The sequence below is a fragment of the Heliangelus exortis genome, chromosome 17 (genome assembly GCF_036169615.1).
Source record: "Heliangelus exortis chromosome 17, bHelExo1.hap1, whole genome shotgun sequence".
Classification (NCBI taxonomy): domain Eukaryota; kingdom Metazoa; phylum Chordata; class Aves; order Apodiformes; family Trochilidae; genus Heliangelus; species Heliangelus exortis.
In genome coordinates, this window is record NC_092438.1 from 10,678,086 (window position 1) to 10,698,601 (window position 20,516).

General features: G+C 42.7%; 1 protein-coding gene across 4 annotated transcripts in view; it reads right to left on the reverse strand.

Moving 5' to 3' along the window:
• TOM1L2 (target of myb1 like 2 membrane trafficking protein) overlaps nucleotides 1-20,516 on the reverse strand; it is a 56,918-nt gene that overhangs the window by 18,624 nt on the left and 17,778 nt on the right. For all 4 annotated transcript variants that reach the window (XM_071760391.1, XM_071760394.1, XM_071760393.1 and 1 more), the window contains exons 2-12: nucleotides 19,160-19,244; nucleotides 18,401-18,479; nucleotides 16,618-16,767; nucleotides 12,234-12,368; nucleotides 11,132-11,290; nucleotides 10,259-10,375; nucleotides 7,607-7,740; nucleotides 5,145-5,193; nucleotides 3,964-4,087; nucleotides 2,759-2,876; nucleotides 780-855 (exon numbers count right to left, since the gene is read on the reverse strand). In XM_071760391.1, coding sequence (XP_071616492.1) covers nucleotides 780-855; nucleotides 2,759-2,876; nucleotides 3,964-4,087; nucleotides 5,145-5,193; nucleotides 7,607-7,740; nucleotides 10,259-10,375; nucleotides 11,132-11,290; nucleotides 12,234-12,368; nucleotides 16,618-16,767; nucleotides 18,401-18,479; nucleotides 19,160-19,244 — 1,226 coding nt within the window. The remainder of the gene's footprint in view (nucleotides 1-779; nucleotides 856-2,758; nucleotides 2,877-3,963; nucleotides 4,088-5,144; nucleotides 5,194-7,606; nucleotides 7,741-10,258; nucleotides 10,376-11,131; nucleotides 11,291-12,233; nucleotides 12,369-16,617; nucleotides 16,768-18,400; nucleotides 18,480-19,159; nucleotides 19,245-20,516) is intronic.

Genomic DNA, 20,516 nt, shown 5'->3' on the forward strand with positions numbered 1-20,516 from the left:
AAAGGCTCTCAACTTGCTCTGTCACCTAAAAACTTACACACAGCTGAGTAGAAAAGAGCAGGACAGTTTTAAAAAGCAGGGTGGTCAAAACGAGTTGAGGGTCAATCTGAAAGCTCTTTTTGCTTCTGCCTTCCCTGAGCTATGCAGACCAAGATGGACAAGCTCACTCTATCAAACATGTTTCTAATGTCAGCTGCTGGGAGGTGACAGCACGTGGGCCTCTTCTGCCCACCCAAGGTAGCAGGAGCCTGCCCTGGGACACAGGGAAGAGGTTGCAGGCAGGGGTGGTTTACAGCAAGGCACATGAACCAGGCTGCCTAATTCCTCTCCCTGTCACTTGCTTGTGTATCTTATGATTCTGTATTCTATGATTCTATCATTCTATCCATGCACTTAGAGCAAAGTCTAGTAGATTAAGACTGCATCAACATTCATAAGCAAAACCAAATTAAACCAGTGCACGCCAGTGTTGACAAGATGTTCCCCACTTATTCTTTTCAGCAGTAATCCTAGGCAAAGAGTTGGGTCCCCCAGGCAAGCTGCAAGAACACAGGAGAATTTACCCACTATGGCTTTGAAGTCTTTTTGGCTGCCCTGCTGAACAGCAGCTCTTTAGAGATCATTACTAAGCAAGTACCTGCTCCTAGATATCAGTTTCAAAAATAGCCAGTACTAGCATATTACTGGAATACAGAATGAGAAGTCTTGGTCAAAGGAGCTGCCTACAGCTTGAATTCTACACACAGCTTCAGATAACAAAATGCAGAGCAAGGACCTACCCCTCCTGTGTTCTGTTTTCGAACGTCCAGGGCAGACGCCAGTCCTTTGACAGCCTGTGGATCCTCATACGTCACGCTGAAAGAAAGGAACAAACCACAGAATTAGAAGGAAGCCCAGCATCCAGCCATGCAGAACACACTTGCTACTGTGATTTACTCCCCTGGAAATCTGAAAGCACTTTTTATTTTTTCCTTAACAAGACTTCAAGTGCACTAAGGGTACTCCAAGAAGAGGAGTGTGCTCTGGAGAAAGACCGTCAGCCTCAGTAAATATGTGGGAGCAAAAAAAAAAAAGAGTAAGACTGACATTATGAGAGGCAGGCAAATAGGTTATCAGGCACTGTAAGCATGCCCAAGAGCTGGCAGGGGGCTATGAAAAGAGGCCTGATTACAGATCACATTTTGCAAAGCTTTAAAGATGACATTTGGAAGCCTGACCTTGATGCGTGCAGGAGGGTGGGGGGAAGACTGGAAGACAGATGATACACAACTACAGTGAGGCAGACAAAGAAATGCACTATTTATAGAGGGTGGCTTTTTAAAAAGCTCCCTAAATTGCTACACCGAGGGGACACGTAGCAGTCAGGTGACAGAGGCAATAGCATCACTTCTCAGAGCACAGTGGTGAGCTGTGAGCTGGAGCAGACACCAACTCCTACCCATCAGTCAGCCCCTCTGAGGAGCCACATGTCTGGGCAGGAGGAGCACTTTCTCCTCTAGTGTGCTGCCTTCTCCCAAAAATCCCAGCACAGCACCCAGAAGCCTTCACCTACACACTGCAGGAGTCACACTCCTGTCCTTACTGCCTCACTGCTGCTCCAGTTATACAGCCTACAGTCCAAGGAAGATGTAGCAATTCCCTTGTGAAATCATGGACTGATATCTGCTCCTTGTTCCATTAGCTTGCAGAAGGAGATAGAGGTGCAGTGTGGGAAGGCTTAGTTTTGTGCTTCATTTAGCACAAGAGACAGAGGGACCTCCATTAGATCTCTCTGCAATGCTTCTCCTTTCTGATTACACACTAGGGCTCTCAGCCTGAAATCTCCAGTGGTAACCTACACCTCTACAGTAAACCACATCTTCTCAATGCTGATACTGCAGCTGAGGCATTACCAATAGCTATATTCACAGCTGATTAAAAAAAATCCTAATAAATTTGCTGGCCCAAGTTTTCCGGAGCTGGTCTGGAAAACTTTAGTCTGAGCTAAACTATTTAAAAACATTTCTTAGCCTGAGACAAGATATTGATGATGTTCTGACTGCTGCTAGCCAGTACATCCTCTAGAATCTGAAGCCAAAGGAGACAAGAAATAATGCAGAAAAATAACCAAGCCTATCTTTTACTGTGTATCACTTGACAGGGATCAAAGGATTTCATAAGTGCATGGATTTTACATTAAAAAAATTTGACCTGTTAAATGCCCTTGAAAGTGCCAGGTTTGCAGCTCTAGAGATGCAAGCCTTATGCATATAAACAAATTTGGAATAGTGTGGTCAGGCAAGCTGCATGGCCTTGACAGCCTGTGAGAGTCTGAGTGCAGGGCCAAAGGGAGAGCTTAACTGGATGGGAATTCTGTTTCCAAGCTCTCAATGGCAGTAATTCAGTCACCAAAGTATATCCATGACCTTCAGGTGAAGGATCCTTATGCTCCTGTATCTCAAACACTGGTTGGGTGGATGGGATGACAAGTCTTTATGAGATAAAGCAACTGAAGAAGTAAAAGCAAGTTCATTTCCAAGTTTCCAGTGAGCTCATTAACTAAGACAGTCAAATAACATTACTCAGCCAATCTGCTCTGCCCAGCAGCAGGAACTTCTCCACTTGCTCATATGACGAATAAGACAAGGATTGGATTAAAAGCACAAAAACATACACCAGAACTACTTTTTTAGCTTGGACTGAAGTCAAGGAGTTTCAGATTTACACCCTTAGAAAACAGCTGTGTCTCAAACAGTGCTGCAGACAAACTCCAACATACTTCTTTCGCTGCTCAGCCAAGGAACTGCCTCTTGTCTGTGCAAACATGTCGAAGTCATCACGAGGATTGGAATGCTGTAGAGAGCTGAGTGTGCCACTGACACTGTTTGTACCCAAGTCTGCAACCAGAGGAAAAAAAAGCAAACCAATGAAATAGCAAAAAATAGACAAGCCCCACTGCTGGCACTACCGAAGTTCCAAAGGAAATCACTAACAACACAGGACAGCTACAGAGACCACCTAATTAACAGTTGCCACATGAAGAGGCAGAACAGAGTCCTGAGTCCAGAACAGGCTGGATGCTGCTAATAATGCACTTCTTAAATGTAGAGATTGTCTTATTCCTCCTGGCAGCACTACACCATAAGTGCTCCTCATCAAGAAGCCAGTGTTTGGGAACTGGTGTGCACCTGCTGCCAGTCTCATCCTCAGAGGTTTATTTCTCACTAACGTGGTCCAAAACTTTGGGTGTGGATTCTAGTCTTTTCCACAAAGTTGTCTCTCAGCTATTGACTGTGAAACCAACAGTTTCAAATCAAGTTAAAAGATACTAGTGAAGTGCTAAAAGGGGTGGAGAAAATTCCATCAAATCAAGTGGTCCTGTCAAGCAATCTTTGGTTTGATTTCATTTAGAACACCTAACAGTTTCATAGATTTTTTCATGCAAAGATTTAAAATATTGTTTGTTGAAGGAGAATCAAGGACATTCACCGGACTCACTTCATGGAGAGCTATACCTAAACAGAAATTAAAGCAGCAGTACAAGTTTGATCATGAACAGTAACCTGCACCCTTCCCTTCAGTCCCTTTGGTTAATAAATCTCTCCCTTTGTGCCAGGCTGGTTCCAATTACAGATTGCTACAGTGCAGGGGACTGTGAAAGCTTACCTAATCCTCTAATCCACATAACCAAATCTTCCAAAGGCTACATGGCAACATTCATCAAGTAGTGGAGAGCCAAAAGGGAGCAGAAATCCCTGACCCACAAGTGAAAAATGGCTCCTTGTAAATCCCAAAGCCTGCTGCAATAAGGGCTTGTCATGGGTGCTCAGGCTGGTCACAGGGACTTCAGCAAGCACTCAGATTCCTCCCACAGCCACACATCTGGACTGCCTAGCAGCCCCTGCATGCTGCTTTGATTGGGCTTGAAGAAGTCCAGGCACTGCAGCCTCCTGGTCATCAGCACTCTTTCAATCAGGTACTCACCAAGCCCTGCAAGCTGTGAGGAAAGTGAAGATGTGGGTGCTGAGTTTCCTACCATGGGGCTCACTACAGCTGGAGAGCCAGGACCCAAATCTATTAAATTATCTTCTGTCACCTCATTCAGTACCTGTTGGAACACAAAAATACAGCAAGTTACACATGCCAGAAATTTCTTCTTGCAGTGAAACACTAAATATGAAAAAAATAAAAAATAAAAATGGGCACTTCCTAAAAATCTCTCCCTTGCATACCACCAAACAGACTGTCTCTTGGATACGTGGTGATGAATGCAGAATAAGAAGGATCAGCCACCAAAAAAATCTCAGTTTGACTGCTCAGCACAGCAGGAAACCCTCCTGGAGGTCACCTAGATCACTTCTTTTAGCACCAGACCAACAGCAGATCTATGTCAAACCAAATTTGCTACAATTTTCCACATGAGGTATAAGCAGTTTTTAGAAGCAAATCTTTGTTGTGACTGAAGTTACAATGCAGACCCTGTGCTGCAGTTTGCCTCACTGTGCAGAAGTGGCAATCAAACAGGCAAAGTAAATAGAGGAAACTGTTAGAAGAATGTTGAATAGAAAGAGTGCCACATATGAATTCATCGTGAACTCTGCTCTTGAACACTACAAAACAACTTGAAAATAGTTGATTGAAAGAATAATTGGAACTGTAACCCTTCAGCTTGGAAAGGAGCTGCTGAAAAAGGAGATGAGAGAGGTTCCTAAATTATAAGGCATGAAGAAAATTAACCTGAGCAGCTGAACTGTAAGACACAGTGAAGAAGAACACAGTGGGGCAAATAAAATTCACAAGGTGGCTTGATCAAATGCAAACAAAATATTTATTACATAAGTATACCCAGATAAAAATCTAAAATTGTGTTGTCAACTATGGAACTCACTGCTTCTGGATACTGTGAATGCCTAAAATCTGCAAGGACTCAAAAGTTAACAGAGGAAAGAAACTCCATCAAGGATTTAAACACAGATGTTTTACCATAGTGTCTTCCTAAGCTAAGAGTTGTCACTTGAGGCCTGCCACATTCTTACAGCTCTTTACTGCCATTAGTCACTACATGCAGGACCCAGGGCTGGGCAGATAAAAAGCCTGATAGTAGTGATCTCAGTGGGACCAGGACGGGGTAGCTGCTGATAAAATAGATGGAGTTAGGTACTTACTCCATTGCTGGCATTTTGTGTTGAACGCCCCGATCTGTATCGTTCAAATCTGTTCAGAAAACAAAGCAAAACAAAAACCCAACATAGACCACCAAAGCTAACAATAACCAACAAAAAAGACAAGTTTGTATCAAAGTCAGAACACGCTTGCCACTAAATTTAGATTCCAGTGGTCCAAGAGGGAACCCTGAAAGCTTTAACTCCAAGCTAGGACAAAGGGAGTTCAGTTACAGAAGTTGCATTCTTGGCACATGTGGATATTAAGTTGACTCATCTGATCTTGCAGCACACACATGCCTGAAAAACACTGTAGGATTTGTTTTCAGCTTGTTTTTTTGTTTTTTTTTTTCCTTTCCATTAAGTGCTTCATGATAGACTATTCTGCTAGCCAAGGGACAGGAGGAACTGCAGCACGATTGATGCTCCCAGCTAAATAAGCTGAGCATGGCAGCAAGTCTTACTCCCACTTAACAGCTCCCTCTTGCTGCAATACATGTAAATTAGAAGCCATATGCATGCTAGCACAGCCCTGCCCAGGCAGCACATGGCAAGGGAAACAATGATTAACAGATTCATTCCTTAAAATATTCTGGGTCAGCTCAGAGATCATCAGAATCTGTGTTCAAATAAGCTGGTACTTTCCACAAATGAGAAGTAATGACGTTGGATAAAAATTCTCATGCAAGTCTGGCAAGTCAAGATCTGGCCTCTTCTCTCCTCCCTCCCCAAGCAGCTGTGCATCTGGGGCTGCAAATATAAACTCAAAAAAGCAGGGGGAACTACCACCTCCCAAGCCCTGTCGGAGGTCAGTTTGATCTCCTTCCTTATCAGGAAAAGCACCATGATTTCTCTTAAGGTTAGACGTTTCCTGTGTTTAAAAGTAGTTTCATATGTAACCTCTCTTTTCAGTTAAAACCCCATAATGTTCATATAATCCCATGAGTGTTCTGCCATATGGACAAAACGCAACAGGGAATCTCAAACAAACTAAAATGTTTTCTTAATGTAGCAGAGGAAAATGCAGACTTCTAAGGCAGCAAAAACAAACTCAGGCTCAAATTTCAATTTTAGAAAACTGTGGGTGTCTACTATTACTGGAAATCCAGCTCTCTTAGCTGGAAAACTAAGACACCTCCCACCTCGTATTTCTCACCAAAAGGGTTAAGAGCCTTTCTGTTCATTTACATCCAAAGCTTCACAGTGAAGGCCAGAGCTCCTGCTTGAGTCCCTGCCAGAGCTCTGTACCTGTACCAGAAATCAGCATGATGAATGGGGAGCTTTTGGCATAGCAGAGGAGGGACTGGAATTTATTGAAATGCTCAGAGCAGTGTAGATATTCTACCACAAATATCTTGCTAACATCACTCAGCTCATCTTTCAGTGTATAACAACTACAAATACATTAGCTCCAGTCAGCAAAGTCACAGATGAAGAAAACAGAAAAAATATTAGGGGTGACCAGAGTAAACCTTAGTGACACTTACACTCTTGCCACTTGTAGAATCATGCTCGTGCATGAAACACATTCCATTTCACATAAAAAGCCAACATTTGTTTCAAAGCTTGCCCCAATCTCCTCTGAACGACTAAATCAAAGGCAAAAATTGAGGCCACCAAGTCCTCTCTCCAAGCCTTTGCTGTGACAGCAGAGATTCACAGATCCAGAGCCTAATTTATTTTTAAAGGCTTGTGAAACAAAGCCCTGTGTTAAGAGCAAGGAACAAAGGGTACTCTTTAGTGCCTCACTCCCCAGGCCTGTCATTAAGGGGAAGATTAAACTTTCCCAAGACTGCCATATCACGTGTCACCTACTGCAGCAGATGTGGCTGACAGCCCCTTTGTCTAACACATCCAAAGTCCTGTGACCCAAGCCCCAACCCCCGGGGGGATGATTCCTGCAGACCACCTCTTCAAAACCTCAGCTTTCTTCAACATTTTAAGTGTTACTTAAAAACAAAACCCTTACATGCATGGAGATCACGCCCACATCAGGCAGCTCCCCTTGCACCAGCTCTGGAACCAGAAAGCTCAGAGATCAGAAAACAGAGCTCACGGGAGCCTCCCTAAGCCAGGAAGCAGCACAACCATTTCTGCAGTGGAACTAGAGACTGTGGCTGTGCTATTTTTGGTCCCAATTCCCTACATCTGTACAGCACGGCACAACAGGGACAGTTCAGAGAGTTTTGCACAAAGCTGCCCTGCAAGTTTACGGATATGCCCCCAAAAAACTCAATGACTAGGAAAAAAAAAAAAAAAAGTTAAATAAAAATCACACTAGTTAAAGGAAACAACTGAAACAACCGAAACAGGAAGCTTCATGTAAAAAGACTGTAAATACTCCCAGTGGTTTGGTTGTCTGCATTTTCTTATGATGAACCAATGGCCCAGATGGCCAGGTCCTGTCAAGTGACCTATGGTGGCACTTAAATGGATGTAAATAGTTGATGGAAAAGGTTCCCCACCTTTCGTATCGGAGGAAGACGTTGTTTAAATCATCATTCACATGCAGCAGCTCCTCTGTGACTTCCTCGTTGGACACCCTTGAGATCAGCTCCACAATTCTCTGCTGCATAGCTCTACAGGTTCGGTTCAGCTCCTAGGAGGAATGCATTGTGCACACACACTCTGAGAAGCAGCTAGCAAAAAGTTGATTTAGTTGAGCTCAGTTCACAGCCAAACATTTCCCCAACTGCGAAACACTAAGACAAGTCTATCTTTGCATGATTAAATGTCACCCAAAAGCACATCTAATCAAACATGCCCTTCAAGAGATGATGGCATAAAACCTTGAGAGCCTATTTACAATTCAACATCCTGATTCTCCTTTAACTCTGAGCACTTCAGAAAATAAATATCTGTATTTTAGTGATCCGTTTTAAGAATAGAACATACAACAGCTTTTCAGAAGAAAGCTTTCAAGGAAAATCCAATCTGCTTTTTTGGCAATATCATCTTTAAATACTTTTAAAAGATGCACATGGTGGAACAAGTGGGAACAAAAAAGTTCACGAGCAACAAGTAGCCAAATATGTGCCAGGAAGAGAATTGCTGGGGGCACAGAACCTACCAACTACTGAGTACATGATGGTGAGTGCAAAATAAGGAGAAGGTGCACAAAAAGATAAACACTCCACATGCACTTCAGTACTGACCCATAGATAGAAACATTCCCTGCAGCTGAGCAAGTCCACAGACAAGAGACTGCAAAAAGGCAGTGGGAAGTTTCAGAGGAAAATTTTAAAGAATACAGATTATTTCAGATGTCAGGCCAAGAAATTTAGATTGGATTTGTCTAAACCAGGAGTTCTCACGCTTCCAGGGCATCTCTTCCATAATGCAATTACTTAGCAGAATTCTTTACTCCTGAAAGGTCTCAGGACCAAAGGTCAAAACTGCTCTGTTGAGGGGGAACTACAAGAAGAAACGTGACATATGGCACGGCGCCACTGATCAGGTCCAGGGTTTTACTTCAATAAGCACTGACATTTCATCTAAAGCATGTCCCTCTGTCATCTTCTACCCCCCCAGCCCCAACTCCACTTCAGAGCAAAAAATTCAGCACTCAACAAGGATGACTTGTTGGTACACAACCTTTGGGATGAAAGCAAAAATGTGTTTGTTTTCCTTGCTTGGTCTGACATCCCAAGCTCTGGATAAATTTCACCTAGTGCAATCCAGCTGCCTTAACAGCTTGAGGAATGTGTTCTCCAATGTCAGTTTTGATCCCATCACTTTCGAAGCAGATTGTGACATTTCAGAGGTTTGTTTGCTGCCTTTCCGAGAGGGCTGACAGTACCTATCTATTCTGCTCAGAGCTGGCTCTCTGGCAAGCTGTTTACATTTGATTGTTGGAGAAAATGTCAGGAATTATTTAAGGAGGAGGGCTATATAAACCTCAAAGCAAGGAGTCCTTCATGCAGCACCCGGCTTATGGCTTTCAAAAGACTAACCATCCTTTGTGATCACAAGCAGGTTCTCCACAGCTCTGTGATTCAGCTTTAGGATGCATCAGCCAAGGGAGGGAACCAGTTGGAATAAAGAATGGTGGCTGTCACTCCATTTTATGATCAAGTCCTTTCACCTCAAAGCTATGCTGTAAGGTTATGCTGTCAAGATATTAGTACTTCTTTCTGAATTCAAGAGAACTGCTCTAAGCTGGTTGGGTCTGTCTTGGTTTCCTGGAAGCTTCTTTTGTTTTGAGCAGTCCGACCCAAATGGGCAGTAACTGAAAGGCTCTTTATTGCAAAGCCTCTCATCAGCTGCCATGATGGCTCTGAGACAAAGACAAAATACTGCTGCATGGGAGAGACTGTTTTTTGGATGGATTTCAAACTCTGCTGTATCACAGAGAGCAATTCCCTCCCTTCCACCAAATGTGCTGCTGCAGGAGACCAACCTCCCTGCTGGAGGATGAAAACAGAAGCCTATTTCTGAAGCCATGGAAAGGCAAATACCATGCCTAGAGCAGCAGCTGGAATGATAGGTCACAGCATTCCTCATCTGTGCTGCACGTGGTGCTGCGTTGCTTCTCTCAGCCAAAAGGCCACCCTGCTACCACTGGTCTGGGGAAACAGGTATGAAGGCTGAGACATGAGCTCATCTGACACCATTTTCCCTTTTGTAATGATAAATCCTGCACCAGACAGCCAGAAACCCCTTCTGATTACCTAGACTAACCTTTCAGACTGCATGAAACTTCACCTGAGAGCTTCCCTTAAGCCACTACCTTCAGGAGAAGCTACAGCACATCTGGAGAGACAAGTGATGATGAAGAATACAAAAGCAGCAGGTATTTCCAGGGCTCAGAGACTGTGGCAATTTTAAGCTGCTTTGTGGTAAAAGAGACCTTATATTCAACATTGGGAACAATTTCTAGCTCCATAGCAAAGAAAGTACTGGAACAAGTTTCAAGGGAAGTTGGGAAATCCTTGTCACTGGAAGCTTTAACAAATGAAGAACATCAAATGATGAGAATAACCAGGGTCAAGCACAGCCCATAACTCTGTATGTAAGCCAAGCAAATCAAGGCAGTGAAGTGAGTAACAAAACCCACACACCCCAGAGAAACTCAAGCGCAGAAAGGATTAGAAGACTATTTTCTAGGAAACTGTTACCTGGAGTAACTCAAGGTCTGAGGAATCCTCTTGTCCAGGTACCATTTCTGTCAGCATTTCAGACATGACTTTTGTATTCCCACGAACGATATCCAGTTCACTGCGCAGCCGGGCGATCTAAATTGGGGTAAAAAGACAGCAAAATACAGCATGATCTTTTTAGTTTAATCAGATCACTTTCAAGAAGTGACTTTGTGATACCTCTGGCACTGTCTGACTTGCTATCTGAGACTCCAGATATTCTAGCAAGAAAAAAAAAGGGAAAGATAAAAGATTTACCTGGGAGAGAATTTTAGAAAAGCAAAAAAATAAAAGAAGAACGTTGTAGAACCACTCACTATCATCACAAATCCAGATGTGCTCTTGTGTGGAAGGGATGCAACTGGAAACAGCAGCTAAATGCAGACCTCAGTTGCAGTGCACCCTGCAAGGCTCACTCAAGTGTAAGGGAAAACATACAAATTTTGAGCAGGACCTTTGGCTCTGCAGCTATTTTTGTAAAGAGAAAAGAAGTGCCTGTATTAGGGCATTCACGAGGGTCTTACAGATGCAGATTTAACTCCCTGTTAAAGGATTTTCCTGTATCCTAAGACTCTGAGCCTTTAAAGGAAAGGGGCTAATGAAAGTAACTGCTAACCTACCACACCACCACTGAATGGATGGGTGTAGCTTCCCACTTGCTGCCATTAGGAGGCCAAACATACAAACCCAAAGCCCAGATTTTACAGTATCATAGGAGGAAAGATTACCAAGTAGAACCAGACCTAGGAGAAAATCAAAGCCAGAAGAGTTAAAATGAAAGCTCCCCTGCAAATTGGTTTCTCACTTGATCTGCTGAAGGAGTCTTGCTCAAAAGAACCCTCATCCCAATACCTGTTCAGAATTAGCAGTGATGGGACCAGTCACGTTCAGAGCTGGGGCCTGAGGAGCAGAATATGCTGTTGGAGAAGATGAAGAATAAGAGCTGGTGCTCATCCTCTGCTGAGACTGGGAATTGTGCATATTTGCTGCAGGATCGACTTCAGGAACGCTCTGCCACATCAGAAAGACAGGAGTTCAGAAACTGAATTGTGACAGCTCTTGCTTTGTCAGCAACCTCAGGCCAAACACGTTCAAATATAGAACATAACTGCACCTTGTGGAAAAGCCATACCACAACAGCCTATAAACAAACAGCTGCAACAAAAATGCACACCCCTATCTTTTGACCCAACCCACATGCACTGAAGTAAATTGACTGTCACAAGAAGAATGAGAAGCAAAATAAAATAAAAACACAGGTCCAAGCTAAAGAAGTATGAATTATTTTAAACTAGGAATTAAGCTGCAGGTTTACAAAAAATTGTGATACATAGATACTGAACTCAATTAATCTTGACACAAGAATTGTAATCTTTCAGTCCTTGAATGCTTGCATTTACCACTTCAAAGATTCATTAATTTCAGTTTTCAGAGTGAATAATCAGAACACCTGTGATCATTAAGTTAGCAGCAGTTCTGTCAGCTTTCCAGACCTAACTTTTCCAAGATGTAAAGACCTCACACTACCATGGGATCTGTGAGAGATTCAGGATCTGTACACCCTTAAAAGACAGGCAGGACTTGCTTCAGAGTTGTCACCATATTCATCCAGAGTTGAACAACCATATTTTTGAGAAAAAGAAATACAACTTAAACATATATCCTGCTGGGCTCACTCTGAACAAATTAGTTGCATTTGTCTGGTAAAAGACAAGTGTACAAACCTCCTACAAACTCTTTTCTCAGATTTTCTCAGACTCAAGAGAGAAACCATTAGCTTAACAGCCTATCAAATGCAGCTGCATTATGCTTCTCTTACATGTCCTTTAAAAAGCTCTTCCAGGAGTGAGAAAACGAGCCAAATGCAGACACATAGGAGGGCAATGAAAAGTAGGTACCTGGCTCTTTAGACATCTCAGGATAATACCTCTGGAATTGCAATGCAGCAGCTTACCCTCTGTGGTGTGTGTATTGGAGACAGAGCATCAAGATCTGCCATGGGAAACTCGATGCCTTTCCTCTTGAGTTCTTCATAAATATGCACTACACCAGTTAAATCAGGGCTGCTTCGAAAGGCATCAGCCCAAGCCTGGAAAACAGGAGGAGGGATTATCCATAAACCTTTCAAATGAAGTTCTAGCTCCACCCTGACCTCAGATACCAACTACAAAACCTTTCAAGTATTTCAGCTTCAAAGGGAAGCTGTAATCATTAGACCTGGTCAAAAAGATCCTGCAAATATCATTAAGACATTCATGTATGTGTTTTATTCAAATATAGACAGGAACCCAGAGCACAGTAGCTATGTCTAGCCTCTGACACCATCAAAATCTGTAAATGCCAATGAAAGCCTCTTTCAAGCTCCTTTACTTAGCACCAATTGCATGCTGATCTTTTCTTGCTTGTTCTATGGCCAATAACCCATGAAAAAAAAAAAAAGTCTGTGTGCAAGATTAAACTGACTGAAACAAAATTCATAAAATTGTAAAATAAACTTAGGTATTCTCAATTTACTTTGTGAAACACCCTCATTTTTTGCCAATAGAAAAAACCCCCATAACTCACATTTTCTTCAGTATTTTATTTAGACCAAACAAATAAAAAAAAAAAAAGGTACTTTGTGAGGTTCTCATATTGTGAAACATGCAGTCCCATGAGCAGCAGAACTAATGAAGCCTGGGTTCTGACAGAGCATATCCAGCACTTAGACACCCTGGTGTGTCAGAAAGAACAAGTTTAAAGGGAGAATTTCCCACAGTCAGAACACTCATAATATCTCTCCCGTATGAATTCTCTCGTGTCTAAAGAGATTTCAATTCACATTGGAGCTTTTCCTTCAGTGGGAGTACTAAGTGTTCCTCTTCACTAGCCTGCACTCATGAAGCTGCTAGGAGCATATCTTGAAAGCCTCTACGCCCTTTCCCTCTTGGTGGAAATTAGCCAAGTGTTAAAAATTTAAAGGAAGGAAAAATTGAAATATTATGACTGAATTAAAAATTAAGCATTCCCCAAACCCCCACGTATGTGAAGCTGAGTATCACTGTGCTGCATCCAGAAATACTGTGAGATGTGTGTGGGCTCTGAACTTAATTAATTTAGTCACCACTTTTGCACTGGTTCTTTGACTATTTTTACTTTAAATGCCGTTTTTATTCATTTTTCATATTTGAGAGAAATCAAAGATAGCAAAACAAGACAATAATATTAATATTTAACTTACATTTCTATTCTGTTTATTTCTAAGAAAGAGCATTTCCTACCCTTGCCCAGGAGACAATCCATTACCAGCTGCAAGGTTACAAAATGAGAAGAAAACCCAGAATTGTTGAGTAAGTTAACTACATCAACTGCTCTGATGCAGTGCAAGTCCAAACAGCCCTATTTGAACCAGATTAAAAACAGGTCCACCTGCAAAGAGCCATTCTGTTTCCTGGGAACTGACCTTCCAAAACCATCCCTAATTCTGACAGAGACATTGACTGTACAAGTAACTCTACCCTGGCACTTTCTCTGCCTTTTCCATTTACCTAGGAAGTCACCTGAATGGTGCTTCTACATAATGGTGTTCCCCACTTCAACTCAATTTGCAAGTAAGAGTGAAAAATGTTAGGAGAGAGATGATCTGTTTAATAATCACTCAAAAGAAACCTAGAGGCAAAAGTATTGCTGTGTTGCTGTCCCCAACTTTTAATGAGGCTCATTTGCCCAGCAGGATGTACTAATGCATCCTCTCACTGCCTTCCTATAAATGTTGTTGCAATGAACTCACTTCATTTGCACTCCACCTTTTTAATATATTCTCTCTTCTGCAACTCTCTTCCCTGGAGAAAGAAGACACTTTCATTTGTATTCTTCACCTGAGCTGGGAGCATTATCTCCATCAGTGTTTCTCAGAGGCCACAAGCAGGACTGGGCACTACAGTCCTGAGTGCTGTCTACACACATTTTAAGACAATTCCTGTCCTACACAGCTTACAGTTCAACAAGGCAACAGCTACACTGGCTCTGCCTTACAGATAATGAGCTACAGACAGCAGTTAGGAGACTTGACCATTGCCCAAACAAGCATAGGATAGAGGTGACCTTGAATTCAGATCTGTTCTAAGCCTTTGGGCCAGACTAGCAAAGGTAGATACTTTAGGATGTTGCTGTATAAATTCCACTTGGCACCTCAGTGTGCTCAAGCAGGTTCATTAAATACCATTGCAAACCCAGCCCCTAAATAACTGACCATCCCAGTGCAGGACACTTTTTGACACATGGACCCTCAAAAGAACTTTCTGTGTCACTAAAAGTGTCCCTACACTTCATCTTCAATGACAGTGCTCAGCTACTGGGCAGTAAGGTGGCACAAACTGAGGTGATGAGGCACAGCAATAAGGAATATTTCCAAGGCCTTTTCTCAAGAATATGTAATGCATGCTAATTCATCTACACTGAGAAGTAGACTGAGAAAGTGAGACACAAGATGCTCATTATACCCAAACAGATAAGTGTCTCTAGATAAGACACTGAGTGGCAGCTTCACCTGCCCTTACTACAGAAAGATCCAGGAGCACAAGAGTTGTATGGCTGAAGACTTATGCAGTTTGTACAGCTCTTTTTCCATGCTTCCAACTGCTATTGATCTTATAATTTCTGTTCTTATTCCATGATATCAAATTATAAAAAGCCTGTAGAGGGGGATAAATGTAATGGTACTGGAGCAGAGCTGAGATGAGATCAGTCCCCTGGAATAGAGTTAACTCAATTTGCAGGGAGCTCTAAAGAGTTGAGTCTGAGCTGAGTGAAGCAGTCGTGATGTAGGGGATATTTTGGGGGTGTGTGTCCACAGGGCAGCTGAGATGAGTGACTGCAATCACTTTTCCAAACTTGTCAGGCAATCTGGAAAACAAAGTCCCCTGCCACCTCCAGCTAAAGAGACACTAACTGAACCCACCCACAGGCAACTTTCAAAATACTCAGGCTTTTTATACCAAAAGGCATTTAGAACCCAGAGTGAGGCTTTTAGCTCTCCTGCATTAAGTCTACTCAGATAAAACTCTTTGATATACTGAGGCGATGACTGTGGGGTTTTGGGTATGTAACAAACACTTTCATCTTAGTTGTATTGATGACTGGAAATCCATTTAAATCCAGGACCCAGTGTAACCAGCATCCTGTAAAATGCTGTAGCAGAGCACACTGCATGGAAACATGCACAGTCTCTCTTTAACAGGACAGTATTTAGCCTCATCTCCCTGTGATCATCTGTGGGCTCAGAAGAATTGCTTTTAATAAGTGTTAATTTTGCACATTTTTCTTTTAGAAAGCCTTGAGATCACAGATCAGAAAAAAAGGACCCCACAGATCCCTATCAACACGCACCGAATTCCCCCAACCAGCCTATTTCCTGTTCAGAAATCACTTATTTGCATTGTTATACCCTAACCGTGTCCTATCTGTCTACCCAAATAACAAATAAATGGGCAGAAATTCAACTTTGTGCTTTGCCACAAAAATCAGGAGCATATCTGGAAAACTATGCCACCTTCCCACAAGAACCACTGCAGCAGTTTTCTATCATTTTAAATACGCGATGTCTTTCAGTCCCTGGCGTAGGCAATTGCCTGTAGGAGCTTAGTGATAAAGCTTCCTATAATTGTCAGATTTCCTCCAGGCAGGCACCAATGTTTCCTCATGTGTTGCTAATGGTTTGTGGAATTAACATGGCTGTTTATTGTTATGCTGCACAGAAGTGGCAGACAGGCCTACGCCTGAACTTCCCCACTGCAGGCAAGGATCCGACAGTGCACTTTGCCTGCACAATAACCAGAGAAAAGACACCAAAAGCATTTTAACTCCTCTATGGTCATTTACTTTTCTATAACCATCTTTCAAAGGGATTCAGAATGCTTTCTAATGGAGGGAAACAGCTCCATTTTACGGTCAGGGAAACAGACACAGAAAGGTAAGTGTTCTGCAACTGACAGCAGAAGCATGATCCTCTAAAATTTCCTGGCCTCAGATGAAAAGCCCATCACAGAGGGAAGTCTCCAGCTTCTAGATTTGAATGTTAAAATGCAAAGCCACCCATTTAACTTTTATTAAGTCCTCTTGTTTTTGAGCACAGTGGTACCTCTCTAACTAGGATGCAGACATTTGTCCCTGGATAAAATGCCTGTGAGTGTGCATGTCTGCTATTCCCTGCCAATCTGGATATTTTTGGTTGCTTTTACAGATAAAAAAAAACTTGCCACATTTTTAATGATGACAGCGTGTTTAGTGATGCATAGCACTGAAGCAGACAGTCCCTTCTTTCAGGCAGCAACATATGGGAGCAGAGACAAGCTGTGTACCTGAATCAGTGCTAGTACTTTATCCTGTACAATAGTAGGGGGATTATTCTTGGGCGAGATGATTTTCACCAGAACTCCATCTATGAAGTCACGGTTTGCCACTAAGACATGAAAGCGATGGCCACAGTTCTTCACACAGGTCTCCAACACCTACAAACACACAAAAAAACCCCATTGTTGGAGCAAAGCTTGATCACATACACACAGCACCTATGTGGTTGGTTCCCAGTTTTGCTTTTTTTCTGTATTTTGAAGCATTTGAGGGGAGGGAGAGAAGGCAGAGAAGTTACACTTGTATTCTTAATTCTTCTTCATTTGCCCAATTCTACCAAAAAGCTTCCTTTTCTACATGCACAGGTAGATGTACCTCACCCACCATTAACATATTGGGCACTTTCATGATCTACCTTTGCCCATTTTCAAGGGAAAGAAATAAAGTTTCTTCTTCAATGCAGAACTTTCTGAGCTGTGCAGCTGAACACGTAAGTGCACAGCATCACATCAAGAGCAGGTAAGACAGAGGACATCCTGTCACAGTGAGATATTAGCGTGCTGTGGCACTCCTGCATTTTCTCTGTTGCTGGAACACAGCTGGACCCGCTTGCTCTGAGCCATAAGCCATGTTTTAGAGTTGGGAATTCAGGTGAATGATCTCCACTCATTCAAAACACTCCCTTGTGAATGCTCTGACAGTTTATACTTTGACATATTTTCCCCCTGCAACTTAGCTAGAGGCACCTTTCACTTGCCATTCAACTGCCATGGAAGAACAGCTGTTGATTTTTCTCTGAAGAACATGATTAGCATGGAGATAAATCCAATGCGTCACTTCTTACAGCCATGCCTAATAGACACTGTGACTCTGGAGCTGAGGAGCCTGTAATTACTCTCCTACTTCAGCTACTTTCATCAGCCCTGATGACACGGGCTCATTCCTGATGAATTTTGCTCTTCCCTGCACAACGGATAATCTCCTGGTTTGGTCTTTGGTAATCTGTCAAACTGACAATCCAGGAGAGGAAATGGCAAGAAGACAGAAAGTACAGTCACACTTCGTCAGGGAGATGCAACAAGAACCCTGTGAAAGAATCCTACAGATCACCTGCCCACAGCAGGGTAACTCCATCTCCTTACTGCTGCTCATTCCTCAGGCTGCTGCAGCATGGAGCTGGCACAAGCACTGCGTGTCCAGGAGTGCTGCATTACCCAGGAAACACCCTCATCAGTAGGAAAGGTCACTGACAAATTATCTCACACCTTAGCAGTGCTGCCTAAATGCCCAGGATATAATTTACACTTTATTGAGTGAAATTAGATCAGCATAAATTAATGTGAGGCTCCTGCAGAGATCCATTCACAAGGGAAATTGTGCATCAGCTACTTCTGAAGCTGAAAATATGGCAAGTTCATCACCCTCAATTGCAGTGATACCCACAGATGTTGTCTTAGAGTGGAGAAATAGTTGGTCACAGGAAAATGAGAGGTAAAGGGAAAGCCTCAAAGAACACACAGACCCATTTGGGCTACTTTAACTTTCCTCAATCAGTACTCAGGATGAATAAGAGCCCCCAAAAAGCAGAAATCAACTGAGTCAGAAAAACACTATGCAAAGCTTCCAGCAGCTCCCTCCAAGGAAGTGAGGAGACAATTGGAGAGAAGAAAAGGGCAGAACAGTGACTGTTACAGCAAATAGTGTGTATATTCAAGAGAGTGCCAGCAAAAAGAAAATTACAAAAGCAAAGAGTTCTGCCTTTTTGAGGCATTCCAGCCTGCCCCCACTCACCGTCAGTGCCAGCATGACCTCTCTGTAATTTTTGTTTCCATTCAACCTCTTCTTCAGTGCTCGAATGGCATCCTTTGGACTGAAGGAGAAATACACCATTTGTAAAAGACAGCTCAGACACATTTTTCATATGCCATATAACTTGGGAAAAGGAATCCTTTACCATTTCCAGCTGGACATAAGCATGAGTGTTAACATCAGCTTACTTGGTCTACAACCACATTGGGGTCATTTAGAATTATGTGAGGAGGAGAAAAGGTATCACAGAAGTCATGACCAGAGCAGTGCCTGAGGCCTCCAAAAAGGTAAGATGTGTTCAAGCAGGAAAGACTGACAACCAGTCAGAAAAAGGCCCAGGGCATAAGAACAGCAATCAGTTCTCCTGTGAACTGCACACAGCTCAGCTTTTCTGGTGCTGAAGGAGATGCACTGGAGCAGCTCTCTGTTCAGATGGCTGAAATTAATAGCACTGCAGCACTGCAAGGAGACAGATCTGCTGAAAACAGAAGTACAAACTCTGCACCCTGTCCAACAATGTGTTTCATGACAGCCCTCCGAGCAGAGGTCAACCACAGAAAGTGCTGCATCATACAGTGGTTTTCTGAAATGCCTCAGGAACTGGAAAACTAAGCAACTCCTATGCAAACTGCATTCAAACTAAGAACATTTGCTCCGGGGCTCACTGTGCCTCCTCACATCCTGAGTATTAATGAAGATGGTGTTAAAGAACCTTTCGAAGTTTACTGAAAGAGCACATACCCTTCTTCTGTCTCATTGATAATGTCACAGATCTCCATGTTAAGTGTCCAATCTTCACTCTGCAAAGAGCCATCTGTGGCCTTTTCTGTAAAGAAAAAAAATAAATCTTTTTATCTTACTGATTAGGTATCACACTTCAGTCCATCTTGAGTTACTCTGGGCTGAAACAATCCAGTAAAAGAAAAACAAGAATTTAAAAAAAAAGTCCCCACTGACTGTAAGCAATGTCACACCTTCCCTCCTGGTTTTAGGGAACAGCATAGAGGATTCCAAATAGAATCCATTAGCCCTCAAACTCACTGCTTTCAGCCCACAGAGATGGGCTGCTCTTCAACGACTCCTGAATTCCTGAGTAGGAAAAATGTCAGCTAATTCCAATTTAAACTTCTTCAAAGCTGCACTATTGGCAAGTTACGAGGTCAGAAATCAACATGACCTCCTCTGTTTCAGCAGAGGATGGCTCCACGTGAACTGAAGGAGAAAAGATGGAGACAGAACTCAAGGAAGTCCAGAATTTCAGAGTGAAAAGAACAACCAGCATGAAAAAACATTTAGCACATGACAGTTCAGGTCTCAGTATCATTCGTGGTCACCCATTTTTCACAGGATTCTTTTACTCCTGGGGCTGGGGGCTACACACACTGGCCCTAGGCACAATCTGGCATCCTCCTGACTCCCAAGTGCTCCCCATCTGTGTGGCAGGTAAGTCACTCCAGCATCAGACTAAATTGGAGGTGAAGGATGACCTATAGCACTGTGACAGTGGCAGATGCCAACTGTTGGCAATTCAATTTATAGATGTCTGCAAGAGTAGCATAACCATAACGTCAAGTAATCAGTTGACAAGAACTATATCCTCCTTGGGATTTTCTCCTAAATCAATATAGTTCTGTCTCATGGTGCCTAGATCATCCCCTGAATTTCTTCCCCACTTCTCACTTGCAGCATTCAAACCCTCACTGCCTTACACTGCCCACATTCAGAAATACTATCAAGATAAACAAAGCCTGTCACCAGACACCTAAAAAAAGGGACCTCTGAGCTGAACACAACCATTTCCCCTCCCAATTAGTCTCGTTTTTCCTACAGATCCCTGGCAACCAATGCTGGAAGGCAAACAGAGTAAAGAAAAAGCACTTTGAAAAATGCAAAATAACACAAGAAGGAAAAAATAACATTTAAACATTTTAAAGCAGAAACAAAAACATAGGTACCATCTCCAGCTATGTTTCTCTTTCCATCAGACCCCAATCTGTCCCCCAGAACAAGGCAGGTTTTGTTTGAGAACACCAGGCTCCAAGGGCTTCACACATCTCTCTGTTTACCAACAATGTTTTTTCCCATTAACATTTTTATC